At 43.9% G+C, this 17,732-nt stretch overlaps 2 protein-coding genes across 14 annotated transcripts in view; one reads left to right on the forward strand and one right to left on the reverse strand.

Moving 5' to 3' along the window:
* The window catches only part of APMAP (adipocyte plasma membrane associated protein), a 173,464-nt gene that overhangs the window by 53,074 nt on the left and 102,658 nt on the right, over positions 1–17,732 (reverse strand). The gene's annotated exons all lie outside the window — the stretch shown is intronic.
* TTBK1 (tau tubulin kinase 1) overlaps positions 1–17,732 on the forward strand; it is a 76,213-nt gene that overhangs the window by 11,852 nt on the left and 46,629 nt on the right. For all 13 annotated transcript variants that reach the window (XM_061367103.1, XM_061367113.1, XM_061367115.1 and 10 more), the window contains 4 exons: positions 18–176; positions 7,130–7,277; positions 16,157–16,230; positions 16,723–16,863. In XM_061367103.1, the coding sequence (XP_061223087.1) occupies positions 18–176; positions 7,130–7,277; positions 16,157–16,230; positions 16,723–16,863 (522 nt within the window). The remainder of the gene's footprint in view (positions 1–17; positions 177–7,129; positions 7,278–16,156; positions 16,231–16,722; positions 16,864–17,732) is intronic.

Consider the following 17,732-nt stretch of genomic DNA (forward strand, 5'->3'; position numbering starts at 1 on the left):
CCCCTTTCTTCCCCCAGATAAATGGCTCATTTAAATTGGGAGCTACTAAAATACTCTCTGGCTGGCAAATGCAGTGCCTAGCAGCAGTCATCAAGGACGAACCAAACATGAGTGGAGGAGGCGAACAGGTCGACATTCTTCCGGCCAATTACGTGGTCAAAGATCGCTGGAAAGTGGTGAGTAGCTCCAGCTTTGTGCTTCCTTTGGTGGCCCAAACACATCTTCTCCTACTGCAGTAGGGTAGGAACTTGCCTAGTTAATGCTGGTCTTTGGGAAGTGATGGAGAAGGGGTACGGTGTTCAAGAAGATGGTTAATACTGCTCTAGTGTTTTTTAGACTGGTATTTTGAGAAGTCTAAACCTGCTGAGGGTTTTTAGGTGGGATTGAGCTCTTACAGCAGGCTGAGTCACCTTTGATTAAGAAACTTAGATTTTTGAGTTACTGTGGCAAAGAATACAGGCATGCCTGTAAAGTAAGTTGCATTACAATAATCGAAAAGCAAATGTTTAAGGTTGGAATGTCACCTACTTCAAAAGTCAGGGACAACTTCCACGTCAATTTGGTTGGCCACTTCTTAGAATATCATCACCACATGTTAAGAGTCTTAGTTCTTCAATGGGAGAGTTGTCTAATCTCTTGTGCAAGCTGGATGTGGTACACTGAATTAGCAGCCATTTTATCTTTTATGTATTCATTGTATGGCTCCAGATCTCAGAATCCACTTAAATTCATGATGTGAATTTGCCATTTAAACTCAGCTCTGTTTCTTACCACTGTAGTGTGTGTTATATATATATATATATAGGTGGGTTTATTCATGCTTTTACCAGGTAACACGAGAGAACTGTTAGCTTGCTTTTGCAGCTAGGATTTCAAATTGAGTTAGATCTTGATTTTTGTTGTTTCTTACAGACTGCTTAATATTTATGACCAAAGCACAACCACACTAGACATCATGAGCATCTAACCATCATGCTCATCACTCCTATAGATTGGACCTGGCTGTCTTGCCTTAGGCACCCAGCAGATGAGTATGTGATTAATGATGGCTTGTGAGCAGAGGCTTGAGCAGCTTGACCAGAGTCATGCAAGAATGCTGTGGAAGAGACATGGGGAAAATCTCATCCTCTGGGCATGTTTCATTGCCACCAAATTTGTTTAGAGGATGCAGTGCTTCTTATGCATAAGGCTTTCTCTTTAGTCCTAAAGTGAGGTCTCTGGCATGGAAGGGAAGTAGCATTACATTATCACCTCAGTTAAAGAAATTGGAATATCACACATAAAAAGATCATTTACCTTTATACTCCTTTACATTCTGCATGTGTTTTGTGAATTTTTTTGTCTTCTGGCTTTAAAAGCTTTGCTTTTAAAAAGCTGAAAACACTGTAAATCCCGTGTGTGCCATCGTGTCCATTTTTAGCTTGGGTTACCAGCAGTGTCTGAATCATTAAACTCCCAGCAGACACCTTCCTAGTTTGGACTAAGTGATTTGTAGTAGTAGCACTAAGACATTTCTTTGTGCTAACTAGCTGTGGTGCAGCTCTGCAGTGAGCTGTAGAAGAGCAGAGGACTGGAGAGACTCAGGCCTTTGAACTCCTTCGCTTCCAAGCTGCGGGTGTTATTTTCAACAGCCCACTTCAGGCAACTTACTATCCTTTTGTTAGGCTTGCCTCCAGCCTGTATCTCTTTGGTGCCCTGGACAGTTCCACCTGGCTCTGTTCTTGTTACTCACCCATTGCCTCCCTCTCTTCTTTGTTTTTTGGAAACTGCAGAATGCTTAAAAGCACCAAAATCTTAAAATAAAGCCTAAAATAGGCTCAGTTATGGTCATAGGGGAATATTTCAAACTACTTTTGTTTGGTGGAGGCACTAACTGTGGGATTTGGTGACTTCACTGCTGCATGAATCTGTGACTGGGGAATGCTAGAAGCTGTATGCACTGGTTCTGCCTTAGAAAATACAGGAGTGTGCAGTCAAAACCAGCTACCTCTAACTGGAGAAATTCCCTCACAGGGAAGAATTTCTTCCTAGTGTCTTATCTCAGTCTCCCCTCTGTCAGGTGAAAGCCATTCCCCCTTGTCCTGTCCCTACATGCCCTTGTGAAAAGCCCCTCTCCAGGTTTCTTGTCAGCCCTTTTAGGCACTGGAAACTGCTCTAAAGTGTCCCCGAAGCCTTCTCTTCTCCAGGCTGAACAAGCCGAGCTCTCTCAACCTGGCTCCAGAGCAGACGTGCTGCAGCCCTCAGAGGATCTCTGTGGCCTCCTCTGAACTCACTCCAACAGCTCCACGTCCCTCTTACATTGTTGCCCCAGAGCTGGACACAGGACTGCAGGGGGGAAGAATCCCCTCCCTTGACCTGCAGGTCACACTGCTGGGGTTGCAGCCAGCACACAGTTGATTTCTGCTGTAAGCACATAGAATTCCTCAAGGGCACTTTATCATAGACCTTTCTGAATCTAATCCATAGCCTGCAAGCTGGACAGTACAAGCTTTGCTGTGAGTGATGGCTACTGATCAAGCAGGTGTGTGGCAGTTACGTGATGCTGGGGTTCAGCTGCCAGCAGGTTTCTTGTGTAATTTGTCTTCCCATTGTGACTGTCTCTGGCTGGGCATCTGCTTGGACCTTGTAGTTCTTAGTGCTGGCATTCTTCCAGTATTGAGCCAATTTCTAAGGTTAGATTGATGTAATGTATTCCTTGAATTCCTTTCCTCCTCTTCTCCTAGATGCTGCCTGACAAAGCTTTGACAAATGAAGATGGTAGTTCTCTGCAGTTAGTCTGTTTGTAGTTCATTTTCCTGCCACTCCAAGTCAGTAAAGTTTGGCTGTCTGACAGCAATGATGTTTTTGTCCTTGCTTTTGGAGAAAGACATGAACAGGAAATACTTATTCTTTTATTGGACCTGACGTATTCTTTTGAATCATCATTCTTTACTTGCAAATATGTTTGGTGCTTTGACTGGATGAAATTTGGACAGTCCTGGACCCATGTGGCTTTTGTTGAGACCTTAGAAGGTGAATTGATCCACCCGTGCTCTGAATGATGTAAACTGCTTTGTTCAGGAGAGGGAACAAAGTCAAACTTCTCTTGTGCTTGCTTTGAACTAGGTATAGATGCCAAGGCTGAATGGATGTATCTCCATCTTTCACCTAAATGCTTTGCACTGGGGACTCACAACTAAGATTTATTAGTAAGACAGAGTTGACAACTCCTGCACTGAGCTTTGAAATCCAGCTGGTGACCCTTGTACACATGTATGCTCTGTTGTCAGATACCAAACCATGCTTTGGTTTCTTGCACGTTGCTGAGGTTCTTGAGCTAAATGTTTAGCCACACTTGTCCTTCTCCTGTTTGCTTTAAAAACCTTTCTAGAAGCCCCACAAACGTTTTTGGACTCTTCACCTTACCTTGGTCACAAAGACCCCTTATCGTTCCAAAAGGGAACTTGTGACAAGGAAGGTTCTTGGTCAGTCCTGGGGCCTGGTTTGGTCTCACTCTGTGAAGAACTGCTTTAAGTGGTCTTTGGCAGGTCTTCACGTGATTTAGAATGTGGCTGATTGACTTCTTAGTTCATGCCTGTTGTATGTAAGTTAGCTTTCCCTTGAGATCAATGGAACTCCAGTCCTCCTAAGCAAGTTGGGTGGACTATGGAGAGTTCATTGAACGTAGGTCCATTCTTCACCTCTTGTTAAGTGAGGTGAGGCCTTCATCAAGTTTCCTATGATTTCTGGATCAAGTAACCCATTGAGGTGGGCTGTGGGAATTGCAGTGACTATACAAGTGCTCCAGTGACCTGATCAGTGGGTATCAGCCCTGACTGTGGCTCAGTTCACCACAGGTCACTGGCTCTTGTGCCTTGGTCCTAGTGTTTTCCTGGAAAGGTTTAGCATTAACATTCCTGGAAGGCAGACTTTGGCTAGAGCAGTGGTGTCTTACATGCTTGTTGAGTAAAAGATTAAATTTGGAATTCTGTTCTATTTTTGGTTGCTTGAAGTGGGGGGTGTTGCCTTGGTTTTCTGAACTGTCCCTCTGAGATCCTGATTTCTGCTCAGTGGGAAGGCTGCGTGTTGGGGTTTTGTTGGTTTGGGTTTTAATACAGTCTGGAGGATCAGGCTGCAAAGTCTTTTGAGGATAAATCCAAAATATTTCAGGATACTTGAAGGAGACTTTGAAAGGAGCCATCTGTGTCCTCTGTAACTACTGATACATCCAGGGGGACTTCGGGGAATGGCTTCCCTTATCAGGACATGGCTGGGTTTGTATCAGTAGTCCCAAGAGACAATCCAGTGTGTTGAGTTCTTAGAAACCCCTAGTTAGAGACTGCCACACTGAGGGGTCGAGTAGAATGGCTTTTCTGTAACAGTTTACTCCAACATGGCATGAAACCTCTTAACATATGGGAGAAGCACTGCAAGGAGCTGTGTGGTCGTGTGGCTGTTAGTGGGATGCTGAAAGAACTCTCATGTCTGAGATGCAAGTTACTTACTTTTAGTTGTCTATGTGTGAGCCCTGTGTTTTATCAGATGAATGTTTCACTTGGCTCCACAGTCTGTGGTGAAACCTGGACGCTCAGCTGATGTGCAGGCTCATGTAGTTAAGTAGAATGAATCCTGCTGGTGTTGTCAGCCTGTATCCCAATCTTAACAGTAAATTAACTGGTAGAAGGTAGGAAGCTGTGTTAGAAGAGAATGTTCCTGGGCTGTTACCAGTTAAATGATTCTTGTTAGATGTTGCCTTCTCTTTCTTGACTCTGTGTTTAAGGGTTTTGTTATTCATTTACTTTCTTGGGTGGTATATGCCCATCTCTCCTTCGTGTCCAGCAGAAGGCTGTGCTGAGTTCACCTTAGACAGTGAAATCCCAGAGTACCCGAGCAATGAGTGGTAAGCCCCTGACCTCAGCCAAGACCTGGAGTTGCAAGGTATCTTGCTCTGCAACAAAGAAAAGGGTTTTGATGTTGCTGAAAATTCAAGGAGAATGGCAATGGTGGTGGTAATGATGAATAGGACCATCTGGTGTGCTGGGAAAAGTATGCCAGAGAGTAATTTCCATAAGAGGGTGTGAAAGGATGTGAGGAAGGAGAGGCAGCTGGAGGGCTCTTGGGCAGTGAGGTGCATCCTTTGGCTCAAGTGTGTGTATTCAGCAGAAGCTCTGATCTTGATCTCATTAGCAACCCAGCAAGATGTTTTGGTCACCTCTTTCTTTTCCCTCCCAGCTCTGCTGTGTTACATTTATTACTATTGAATTCTCCTCAATCTGGTACCATTTTCCCACTGAGACTTTTATAAATCTTCCTCAAAATTCTTCTAGATCCCAACTATTCCGCCTTCTGCAGCTTTTTGTGTCCTTTTCCCTTCTGTGTCACTCATACCTCTGGCAACAGAAGATCTTGTGTACTGAGTGCTGAGGTATTAGCTGGCATGTTGTTGCTATGCTGAATGCAGCATTGTTTTGCTAGGAAGGTTTGTAATAGCCATTTCAGTGTAAATTTCCAAGTAGAAGTAGGGCTGCACTGTAATGACTTACGAATAATATGTGGTGACCTAGTTATTGGACTGTTTACTGTATGAATATTCCTGTTTAGCCTATTGCAAGGGTGTGAGGAAAAAATAGCAAGCTAAAGGAGAAGGATCACCCTGGACAGCACCTTTCAAAGGGTTATTAAGAAATAGCTTTAGAGATGGTAGTCAGGTTGTTCATGCCTGCTTCGTGCAGAGCTGATCATCTTGATTTGGGAGCCTGAAAAGCAAATGGCTTTGGTCACCTTAAGAAGAAGAAAACCTGCCCTTGAAAGGCAGGGCCCTTTGTTCAGCAAACAGGACAGATGCACACAGCAAGCCTTTTGCGGTACCAAAGACACTAAAATGTCATCTAAACCTCATTAAATGTTGTCAAAGATACATGTTTGACTATCTGTCTAATTTAAACTTCTTTTCTTCTTCAGGTGTTATTGCTGTTTTGGAAAGGAGCAGTGCTTAGGGCTTCCTGAGCAGTTGTTAACAGAGGGAACATGATATGCTGAAAGGAAGGGGTGCAGCTATGTTCAGTGACAAAGTGCTAATCAGATCAAAGGAGCCCTGATCTAGCTCTGCTGTAAACCTGAATTTGTTCCTGAGCAGCATAGTATGCTTTAAATATATCCCAGAGAAACAAATATAAAATGCTTTTCCTGGCGTAGACGTTGACACTTGCAGCATGTTGGGCGTCTGCCTTATACGTGCATATGTGGAACTATATGTGCATGTGCAAGTCTCTGCATAAAGAGAATCAAGGAATCACCTTCCAGGAAAGGAAGAGGCTCCCAGCTTGCTTTCTGGGTGGGTGGCTGCGCTAGAACAGGCAGAGGATCTACCTCTAGTAGGTGCCTATCAAATATGTTGGGACTTGGACATCTTTAGCTTTGAGTTTGTCAATTAAAATGGTTTTGATTTCTGTGTAGCGATACCCTCCCATTGTGAAACAGTCCTCAAATCAGCTCAGAGAGATAAAGGGCATTATTTGCTGCAGTTTAAGGTTTTTAAAAAGAGAAAAAGAGAATGAGAAACAATGGAGATGTATTTGTGGCTTATACATGACTGTGCATTGGGTGGTTTGTGGCAGTGAAATACTCTCAGTAACAGAGCAGGTCAAGCATTTTGTCAAATATCCCAGTGGATGTTTGGTTCTATATTTAAAATCCTGTGAATTGAGATGTAAACTGCATTTAACTTATTTCTTGAAAGCATTAGTTCCAACACCATGGTTGTGTTCTACTGCAGAGATGTGTTTGCTGAGAGGGAATGACAGTTTTTATCTGCTAAGGTCTGGATAAAGGTGCTACCATCTCCCTGAAGGGTCTTGCCTTGAATTTTGGCAAGAACATTATTGGGGTATTATCGTTTGCTTATAAATGTATCACATGTCATCACTTGCTAGGCTTATTCTTTGTTGTTACAGCAAAGAATTTATACATAGCACAGTCAAGTGGGTAGCTGGAATTTTGCCTAGGTTTGCGGTGAAGGGATTCAGGCACAGCACAGATTGGGAGCTGAGTTTGTTCTCCCCGTGCAGTAATGGAGCTAGCGGCTGGCTCTGTGAGAGCCAGTTTGATGTCTCTCATGTACATGGTAGCAAACCTCTTTGTCCTTTTCTAGTTGAAGAAGATTGGTGGCGGTGGCTTTGGGGAGATCTATGAGGCGATGGATCTGCTGACCCGTGAGAATGTGGCCTTGAAGGTGGAATCAGCCCAGCAGCCCAAGCAGGTTCTCAAGATGGAAGTGGCTGTCCTGAAAAAGCTGCAAGGTAAAGCAGAAAACTCCTCAGAAGTGCTAAAGGTCACTGTGCATGTTGACAGTTAGAATCACAAGTTGCAGATGTTAATGATTTTTCTCTTCGGTTTCCACCTATATGTTATGTTACATTAAGTCCTTCACTTCAGAAAGTTACTACATTCTGCAGAGCCTCCAACTGCTCTCTGTAGTGAGATCCAACTATGGAGAGTATTTTTATCTGCCAGGCTATAGGAACAATGGGGAGACTCAAACTGCACTTGGGGAATGCTGGTCTGTGCAGTCTAGTGACACTGATGAGGTAGTAAGGAGTAGAGCAAGCAGTGTGTGATGGAAAAATGAGAGTAACTGATTACCTCCCAGGGCACCCAGTGTTTGTGGCTGTAGTACTGGGAGAATGACAGTGTCCAAGTAAATGGTTGACTGCCTAGTAGAGGAGTGCAAGAAGTGGATAACATGAAGTATAAGGAAGCTGGCATTTAGTTGATTTTTTTGTGTACCTGACTCCTGAAGGAGGATGTGAAGTAATTTTAGGTCTTTTCGTTTTGGGATTGGGGGGGGTTGAATTAAGTTAATTTAAATTATATGACTATTCGTAAGTTTCCCTAACACAGCTTTCTATCAGTTTGGATGTGGAAGTCAGCCCTGGGAGCATCAGTTTCTATAGCTGAACCTGGCAAAGCTTAGAAGCAGGTTTCAAACTGACTGGGAAGCAGCAAAATGAGAGTCTGCCTTGACTTGTGTCCAACCCTGCTTCCACTTAAGCAGTCACACTGGAGGGAGACTTGCTTTATGCCAAATGCTGTTTGCTTGGATGAAACCATAAATAAGGCTAAAAGTTGAAACTTCCTATGCAGACCTTTAAAGTCTTCACAGTCACAGTTACTCTCAGCAAGCTGGTAGAACAGTGTGAAGGAAGCCAGCCACTATCCCTAAGGCATTTGCAATGCTCATGAGCTACAGTTTAATGCCAAAGGGTACAGCAAGTCTTGCTGCAGCTGTTCCTGGCTGAAGGAACATTGAGGGGGCTTTTACTAAAAATTGATCACTAGAGGAGGATGTAAACCAGGAATTCCCAAATCCATCTTTGAGGAACAGAGAACTGCTCTTTGATAAGTGCATTTTGCATGGATTTCCTTGTGAAGGCAAGGGCAGCTCTTGACAGGTATAGTTACATATTCTAGTATATGCCTTTGAAGGGATGTTCCTTTTTTGCAGGCTTCCCATTTTGGATGAGGAAACACCTTCCCATGCATTAGTATCCTTATCACCAGGGTTTATCCTTCAGAGATAGTGCTGTGGGCCTGTGTCCGTTTCTTTACTTCTGCCCTTGTATGAAACCCCCAGGGATCTGGTTGAATTAGAGGGTGAGATTGTTTCAGGTCTTGTGAAATGGGTTACTCAATGGTTGTGGCAGATTGCCTCTAGCTAAGAGTCAGTGAATTATTCTTGAAGGTCAGATGACTTCCCACAGTTGAGCCCTGCAAAGAGGAGGCATGATGAGGCCTTTTTGAATACACTGGATTGTAATAAATGCAGCTGAGCTGGTAAAGAGAATTGAAACAAAGGAGAAATCAACCCATATTGTTAGGAGGCAGCTTGTTCTTGACCTGTGACAGGCCTGGAGACACAGAGCTCTCAGAACAGCAGGAAAGGTGGCAAGGCAGAGATTTTGATTTTTGCATTTGGTTGTACACTAGGAAATGCTGTGAATTGAGTGAGGGTGTGACTGGGTAAAACAGCAGATCATTAGAATACCAAGAGTCGATGCTGTCATGCTGGCTGGTGTCACTGTGTGGTACACCTGCAGCAGGGAATGCTTGAACAGTATGTCACCAAATCAGAGCTATGATGCCCCATCCTTGGCAGTGTTCAAGGCCAGGCTGGATGGGGCTCCCTGTCTGTGGCAGGGGGTTGGAACTGGATGAGCTTCAGGGTCCCTTCTAACCCAAGCCAGTCTGGGATTCTATGAACTAGCATCAGAAAATGTGCAGTGAGTTGACTAATACTCATGTTTTGCTGTCAGTATTCATGTCTGGAAAACTGAGAATATCAGATGCTTGAGAAAACACCCACCAGTGTACACTGTGTGATCCTGGGCACTGGGGAGAGGGAGTGGTGGCATGTGGCAATAGTGAAGTCCCTTGGCAAAGCAGTTAGCAAATATTAAGGGACAGGAAAGACAGAAGCAGCAGAATTGGCTCTGCATCAGCTATACTGCATCTGAGAACAACAGATTACTTCAGCCATGTTTTTACAAATCAAGCTGTTCTGTGAAGAATTCAGCTTTTTTTGGTTCAAGGTTAATCCCCAAATGCCTTCCTGAAATAAACGCTGGAGTTAAAATAAGAAATTAGGTTAAGAGAGTTGGGAATCATGTATTGTGTATGTTTTCATGGTGAGCTGTTGCAAAGAGGTAGAAAACATTCCAGGAAGGGAGGGACTGACTTTGCAAACAACTGGATGGAGGAGGTTGGTGTTACCATAGGTAATGTGTTTGGTTCATGTTTTCTGGGTGAAAAACAATGGAACAGTGTTGTCTAAAATTCCTCTCTACTTTTATGTTTGAATTGAACATTGCAGTCCTCTTAAATAGTACAACTGCATTGTTTTCTATTTAGGTATCACACCAACATTAAAGGACTGACGAGCTACTGCTTTTTTTCTCAGAGCTTGTGATCAGGATCTTGCAAGTTGCTAGAGCTTCACAGAGTTTGAGATAAAGCAGGCTGACCATTAGCCCGTATTGCAGACCTGCATCAGGACCTGATTTGGGTGCAGCCTGATCTCTCAGTGCAGTAGTTCCTTATTGGTTTGGACTGCAGGCTGTTGCCAACAGTGAGACTTTCTGGGACACTTCCTGGAATAGTCACATAATGAATGCAGCTGCAGGTCTCTCACAGTGTCCTTTCTAAGCTGGCTGTGACAGAATCATAGAATACCAGATTGAATCATAGTCCATGCAGAACAACTGGGGAACTAATCAGTTAATGACTGTTCTAGAGATTCTCTGTGCCTTCTAATAAACACTGTGTGGAGTTTTCCACTGTGAGGGTGGTCCAACACTGGCACAAGTTGCTGAGAGAGGTTGGGTAGTCTCCATCCTTGGAGATCTTCAAAACCCAACTGGATGCTGACCTGGAAAACTGCTGTGCTGTCTCTGCTTGAACTGGGGGTGTGTGGACTAGATGATCTCAAGAGCTCCCTTCCAACATGGATGGTTCTGTGATATTTGTGCTTGGTGTGTGCGAGATCACTGCCACTTCAGTGACCCTTAGCTGCCCTGCAGAGTTGTTCTGTTCTGCTCTTACTTGGTTTGATTGTTTTAGCTGCATAGTGCTTTTTCTTTGTTTGGGTATTAATGTCTTTGCCAAAGGCAAAGTTCTGTCTGACTTACATTGTTACTTCAAAGGATCGTAGATCATCTCCTGACCAACCTTCCAAAGCTTTATACTGTCTTGGGGCTGGGGAACACCAGCAATGGTGCCCTTTTTAGGCTTTGGGTGAAACGTGATTGAGAAGTCAGCTTAGAGTTTCTTGCTCAAGAAGGTGGCGAGCTGAAGCTCTTGGTCTGCCTGTTGTTACACATTAACCCAAAAAGTTTCTACCAGATTTCTGTCCTTTTTTTGCCTTCTATGGACTATTTTAGTCCTTGGCACTGTTGAACCAAAGCCATTTTCTCGGTGTGCATTGGTTATCTTGCTTGGGGAACAGTGAAATCACATTCTCTTCTGGTACCATTAGGAATGTTGACCTTAGTATCACATTGTGTATTACTGTCTTCGATGGTCAGGAGGCCTGCAGCCTCAATAGTGCCTGGTTTTACCCATGTCATCATTGTAGATGGGGTCCTTCATGATGCATAAGGTCTCTTGCATAAGGAGTCACCATTTGAAAGCAAGTTTGTCTTTCCAGATCCTTACCCTGTGATGCACGCAGGCAACCCCACCTTGTAGAACCAGTGGTCACTATAGATTATGAACTTAGAACTTTTACTTCAGATCCACCATGGGTTTACCTACTGTCTGCTGTAGGTGAAGTTCTCTGCTGTTTATCAATACCAGCCTGAACAGCTCTTTTGGCCTGACTACTGGAGTCACTCACCACTTCTTTCAGGCTTGGTTATCTCTGGCTTATCTGTCCCTTCCATGGATGAAGGAGTAAGCAGGACTAACCTTACCTGTAGGGTCAGGAACTTTCCCTTCCTTGAAGAAGGCTGCTGCGCAGTTCTGAGCTGCTGGGTGTCATGGAGAGTCCAAGGAACCACATCAGAGAGTAGACTCTGCTGCAGTAATATATAGTAATATATATTTATCTCTAAAATTTTCCATAAGTAACAAGTAATATGGAAATGATGAATGAAAAATTCATAGTGTACAGCAAGAAGAAATGTGTGTATGTAGTTGGCAAGTATAAGGGTAATAAATCTACGTAACACTATAAAAAAAGATGGTAAGAAACATTACCATATAGACAGCTAATAGAGAATTACCCTAGTAGGGACAAATAACAAATTCAGAAAGCATATCAGGGATAGTTTGGCACATCTGCCCAGGGAAATTCTGCATGAATACAGCTCCTTTGTCAGAAGAATACTATTTTAGTGCCAAGCCCTCACTTTATTACCTTAATCACTACTGTAAAATTATCTTGAAGTGAGATAATTGTATATGATTGTACTATTTGCACATCATTTTAACCTACTGGGCTTTTCTGCTTTGCAGTCAGGCATTTTGAAACCAAGCTAAGCTGCAGTGGCAAGATACTTCTTGCAGATACAGCAGGGATCCAGCCGAGAAGGCAGCTGCTTTAGCTGTATCTGCGTTTCGCTGTGTAGACAAGCCTTTTGGCCACATGTGTTAAAGAGCAAGTGGAAATAAGATCTGCATAGCTAAGTGAATTAGCAGTTTACCCAGAGAGCAAGAAGATCCTTTGCAAGGTTTTATCTGTTTGACTCTTTTAAGCTCTGTCTACACTAGTGAGTAGTGTAGTACCAGCAGATTAGGGGATAGAAGCACTTGCTCAGACCAGTACATCTCTAGCATATATAGCTTGGGGATTTTACACTCTAAACAGCACGTGTTTGGGGGATTTTGCATTGGGTTACCTTTAATCTGGTTTCCCTTGTCTTAGGGGCCAGTTGTTGATTTGGACTGTCTCCTTTAGGATTTGGGGACTATTTGGTGTGTACCTGGAATTGAGCTCCTAGGTCTGTTTGCTGCGGAAAGTTGGCATGACCCAAAGGCACTCAGTGAACAGCACAGGGTAATTGCAGTGATGTACAGCAGTATGGAGGCTTGCATTAAAAACTTATTGCCATTATAAACCTGGAGTGTGGGACTCCCATTCTTTGGAATCATGGGGAGAAAAGAATGGGATGGTTTGCTGTCACTGAACATGTGGAAGAGTCCTGTCACCTCTAGAAGTGCAGATGCTTATCTTCAATGCTTGTCTAACCCTTTGGAACACAGACAGATGGAAACCTGCCTGCTCTCTGTGTGACTTTTTTGTCCCCCACCATGGATTTGCTGAGGAGGAACATTCAGGAGGCAAAGGAGCATCTGTGATACATTATCCAGACTCTGTTTCCCACTTCTGAGGTCTTTGAGTTTAATCAAAACACAGTGGCTCTGCTAGAACAGCCCTGGCACAGCTTTTGAGGTACTTTACATGGGCTATCTCGGTGTCAGTTTGCCTTTCCACTGGCAGCTTTAGTTGCAAAAATAGTAAACCAGTATCCCTGATTAAATCCAGTGGATTACTTGCTCCACCTTTTGGGCTTCTGCAGGAAGGGATGTGGAAACCATCTTCACATGTCAAACCAGGTACTGTGTCTGCTCTAGATGCTCACCTGGGCATGTGTGAGGCCCAGCAGCAAATGCTTGAATGCAGAAATATTTTCCCTGTCCTTATGCACTCCTTGAGAGTTCTGTCTTGGAGCATTCTGAAGGCTTATGAGACCTGGACAGTGCAAAAACCTCTCATGTGAGGCATACAGTTCAGATGCCTTCTGGTCCACAGGCTCCCCAGAATACAGATGTGGCCACAGCATTCAGTTTCCTTGGCTGGGATTCTCCTTGGAACAGTCAGGTTAGTTTGGTGCTGGGCACTGCTCTGTGTCACTGTGGTGGCAAGTTTTGCCCTGGTGTGAGGCCCTGAGTGCCTGCCTTTGACCTCACTCGCAGCCAGATGCGCCTCGGCTCTCCATAGCGTGTCACTCGCTCTGTCAAGGCGGCTCTTCAGCGGAACCAATCTCATTGCGTAGGACTCTGATTAATTTCATTCTGCAGTGCAGAGATCTTCTGCATATTGAGTAGCTGTGCAAGATGCAGCCTGGTCACAGGCACCGTGGGGTTTGAGTACTTGATCTTATTACAGCAGATAGGGAAGCAGGGCTGTGTTGGTTGGTCCCCCTTACTGCCAGGGGTTGGAAAGGCAAGGATTTCCTGTCAAATTAAGGGAAGAAAAAGGATCTTGCTTGGTTTTGTTTTGTTTTGTTTTTTCCTCATTTGCCAATCCTACTCTCTTCTTTTTGCATATGTGAGTTTTTCATGTTCAAGTGGTGCCTTAACTCTCTATGGTTCAATTTGTTACTTTTGTCTACGTGTTTTATGTGTCTCTTGTATTTTGCTAGCTTGATGTAGCTATCTGGAAAGCAGGGTAATTTACCCTTGGCAGGTTTTTAGGCTGTCACAGAATGGCACATTCAGACACTTGATGCAGCTCTGCCTAGCGCTGCATTTTTCCATGCAGAAGAGTCAAATGAACTGTTGTTTGGGCCACATGTTTTCTGCGTCAGCTGTGATGTCAAGGGAAGGGTGAGGATTTAAAACACACTTTTCTTCGAGGCTGGGTTGAATTTTTGCTCCTTCAATATTCTGCCTTGCCCTGTGTGGGATCTATTATCAGCTGCTCATCTTAAATATTTTAGTGGCCTTGGGAATGGAAATGAGGACCCATGCCATGAAAGGCCAGGCAGCTTTACCTTTACTGTTTGATTAGAAGGTGACAACCAGTCTTTTGTTGTTATGCCCAGTAGTTCATTATTTAGTCCATTCATTTACTACAGAAGCCCTAGCAAGGCTAACACAGTTGACTACTATTGGATAATGTCATTATTTAAGCCTTTACCTCCAGCACAGAATTTGTTTGCTTTCATGTTCAAAACTCCTTGTCTTCAGCTGGGTTGACAAGTCCCTGAAGTCAGCTAGTTTGTCTGACCAGAGGTAAAACTAACTGCAAAGGGAAGAAAACTGTATGCAGGTCAGCTTTGCCAAGCTCCAGACACTGTTTCCAAGCAAGTTAGATAATGGTGAAAGTTAACTCTCATCCCATTTTCTAGTCCTGATGGATCATTTATTTCTTTAGATTGTTTGTACAGTGAGTCCAGTATCCGTGATAAGCTGATAAACCTGATTCTGATGTGGACAGGCAAGAGGATAGCTATGTAATGTATATTGCATCTCTAATGTAGGAGCATGAAAAATAGCTGCAGCTTCCCAAATGCTGGTGAAAGCACTTGTGTAGCTGGATATCCACAACTGTGTGTATTACAGAGACCCTGGCAGTGCCAAGTGCTCAAGTAGGTTCTGTCACTAAGGATTTGGCTTTTCCTATGCAGCTTTCTTCAGGGTTGAGCTGCTGGGTGGCTGTGCCGTGGTGGTTATTTTTGACCACCAGTATTCTGTTGGGTTTGATACTTCCTGTATTAACAGAATAAAAAGAACTTTGACTGATGATTCTAGAATTAAGCTGAGTTTGTGATTAGAAGGGTCAGAGGCCACTGCTGATGTGAGAGGCAGGCCTTGAAGAAAATGAGTGCCTGACATGGATAGATCGAGGGGATGATTTGGGCTGGGAGTGGCAGCTCTGGATGTCTGTACTACAACCTCCTGCTCCAAGGAATAGATCAGGCTGTTATAGGCAGTGCCATTACTGATTATTGCATATCTTTGTGCTCCTCCTTTCTTAGTTGTAAACCTGGGAAGTATCAAACAATAAGCTTTGGTTGAAAAACTAATTAAAATCACCATTGCTCAAGTGCTGCAGAGACATACAGGGCAAAGTTCTGCAGTGGTACTCACCCCCCTCCCTGCTTAGAAACCCCACCAGGAACCACAGTGTTCACCACTGTGGTGTGTATGAACCTGTACTCTGTTACCAACAGTCTGCTATTAGAGGAACTTGTGCAGCATACAGAAACCACACCATCACAACTCCATTACAGATCAGGATCTGAAACCACAGCCTCTGCTCCCCCTGCATTTTGTAACACAGAGAAGGACCATGGAGGACTAGCTGAGTGCTGTGGGGGGATGGTTGGTTTTGATTTTGCCTGAATAGATGTAATTCATAGCTCTAGCACCATGCCAGAACTCAACATGAAACCGCCCAGGTTTATTTCCTCCTTTTATTATGAAATTGCTTTAATGGGTCCATGGAGGTTTTTTCCTTGAGCATCTTTCTTTTCCAGATGCTTCTGACTATTAAAATCAGGGTTTGTCCATGTTGGTGTAGGCTTAGTTTAGTTGTTCCAGGGTGTGCAGTACTGACAGGCAAATGTAGTAGTGCTACCACACAGGGATGGTGGTGGCTGTGGCGGTGTTGCCTGCATGTGGTGGTGGTACAAACTGCACTTCGTCACACTCCCACTTGTGCCCTCTGTCAGGTTGAGGACTTGAGAATCCCTGACACAGATTTCCACTTATGGCTATTTCACAGGCAGTTCTCTTGATGAATGGCAGTCCTTTCCTGAGCTATGAGACTGGGAAGTAGGAATCAGTCTGTTCTGCAGAGCTCCCTGCTTGATGCCTCTTGCAGTTGTCAGAAAGCATCTTTCCAACAATCACAGGGTTGCTATCTTCCATTTTGTGTGTTTCTCTTTCTTTTCAGGGAAAGATCATGTTTGCAGATTTATTGGCTGTGGAAGGAATGAAAAATTTAATTACGTGGTCATGCAGCTTCAGGTGAGTTCTGGGCTTCCCCTCAGCCCCCATCCTATGGAGATGGCATCACAGCGAAGGAGTCACAGTGACTGCAGACAGCCAAGCACTGGTGTAGAGACTTTGTTGTACAGAGAAAGTGGGTGGAATGGGAGACAGTGAGACCTGGGGGGGGGTGGTGTTGCTGTGATACCCTCCCTTGGGATAGCTCTGCTTGTTAGGATGTGCTAAGATATTTCACATCACACAGTTTGAGGCAGTGCTGTCCATGCCATGCCTGTTTCCCAAACAGTACATCAGCTGATTTCCCAGTGTAATGGTCTGGTATCTTCTTATGAGTCAACACAGCATCTGAAAGTTAAAACGAAGTATTGGAAGATCTTGTACAAGAAAGAAAGCAGACATAAAGTGAGCACCTCTCTAAGGAGCATTTCTGCTTTTGGGGGGATGCACGTTAGAACTTGGAGCTGTGAAATGCTGTGTGTGATGGTTTAAGTGTTCTATTGATTGTTTCAGGGCCGGAATCTGGCAGATCTCAGGAGGAGTCAGCCTCGAGGGACTTTCACGCTGAGCACCACGCTGCGATTAGGCAAACAGATCCTGGAATCAATAGAAGCCATTCACTCTGTGGGATTCCTGCATCGGGACATCAAGCCTGTATGTTGTTTTGGAAATCTGGGGTTTGCTTGTGTCTGTCTGTTCTGCTTGAGCCAAAGACAGTCTGAGTATGGGCAGATCTCAGTGGAGGCACTTAGTTCTGGCACACTCACACTGTCTGACACATTGGCTATTTTCTCCAAGTACAAACTAGTAATGCAGTATTGTCATGCCTTTAAGTGCATAAAAAACTAGTTAGTATGGGCAGAGGCTGCTCCATGGTGGCTTAGTAGCTGTCAGTCCTACCAGTTAAGATCACATAACGAAGCAATCTAATTTCAAACAATCATTTGGAGTCCAACCATTTATTCCTATAAAAGGGGTTCAGAAACAATGTTTTTCTCTGTGACCCATCACTTGAATAAATGCTGTTTCATGTATTTGACTTAGCCAAATAATCCTCTTAATCTTTTCTGAGCAATTGCCAAGAAGCTGGAGCAGAGGTTCCAGTGTCAGAAACACAGTCACAATGGTGGTCATCTGCCTTGGTGAGGCACAGTAATTCCAACTCGCATTGTAGGCGCCAGTCTTCTTCCAGCTCTTCACTGTTTGACCTCAGCACTTATTGGTCCCTAAGACCATCCTCCTTCCAGCAAAATCATTTGCTGCTTTTGAAATCAGCCACGTTTGGCTGATCAGATTAGGTGAAAATCAGTCACTAATGTAACTGGCCAAAAATCCTTTATGGTAAAAGATATGTTTAAGATGGGGAGTTAAAAAAGAGCTGCTCTATTTGCTTGTTAGTTTATTTACTAAGAACCAAACCAAGTGATTTTTAGTTGTCTGAATGTTTAGATCAGTTGAGGTAATGCAGTATAGTGGATGGAGATTCTGGGGATTACAGCAGCATAAAGCATGCTGGCAGCTGA

The sequence above is a fragment of the Neopsephotus bourkii genome, unplaced genomic scaffold (genome assembly GCF_033783945.1).
Source record: "Neopsephotus bourkii isolate Nb327-2 ecotype Australia unplaced genomic scaffold, CSIRO-AGI_Nbou_v1 NB_1373, whole genome shotgun sequence".
Classification (NCBI taxonomy): Eukaryota; Metazoa; Chordata; class Aves; order Psittaciformes; family Psittacidae; genus Neopsephotus; species Neopsephotus bourkii.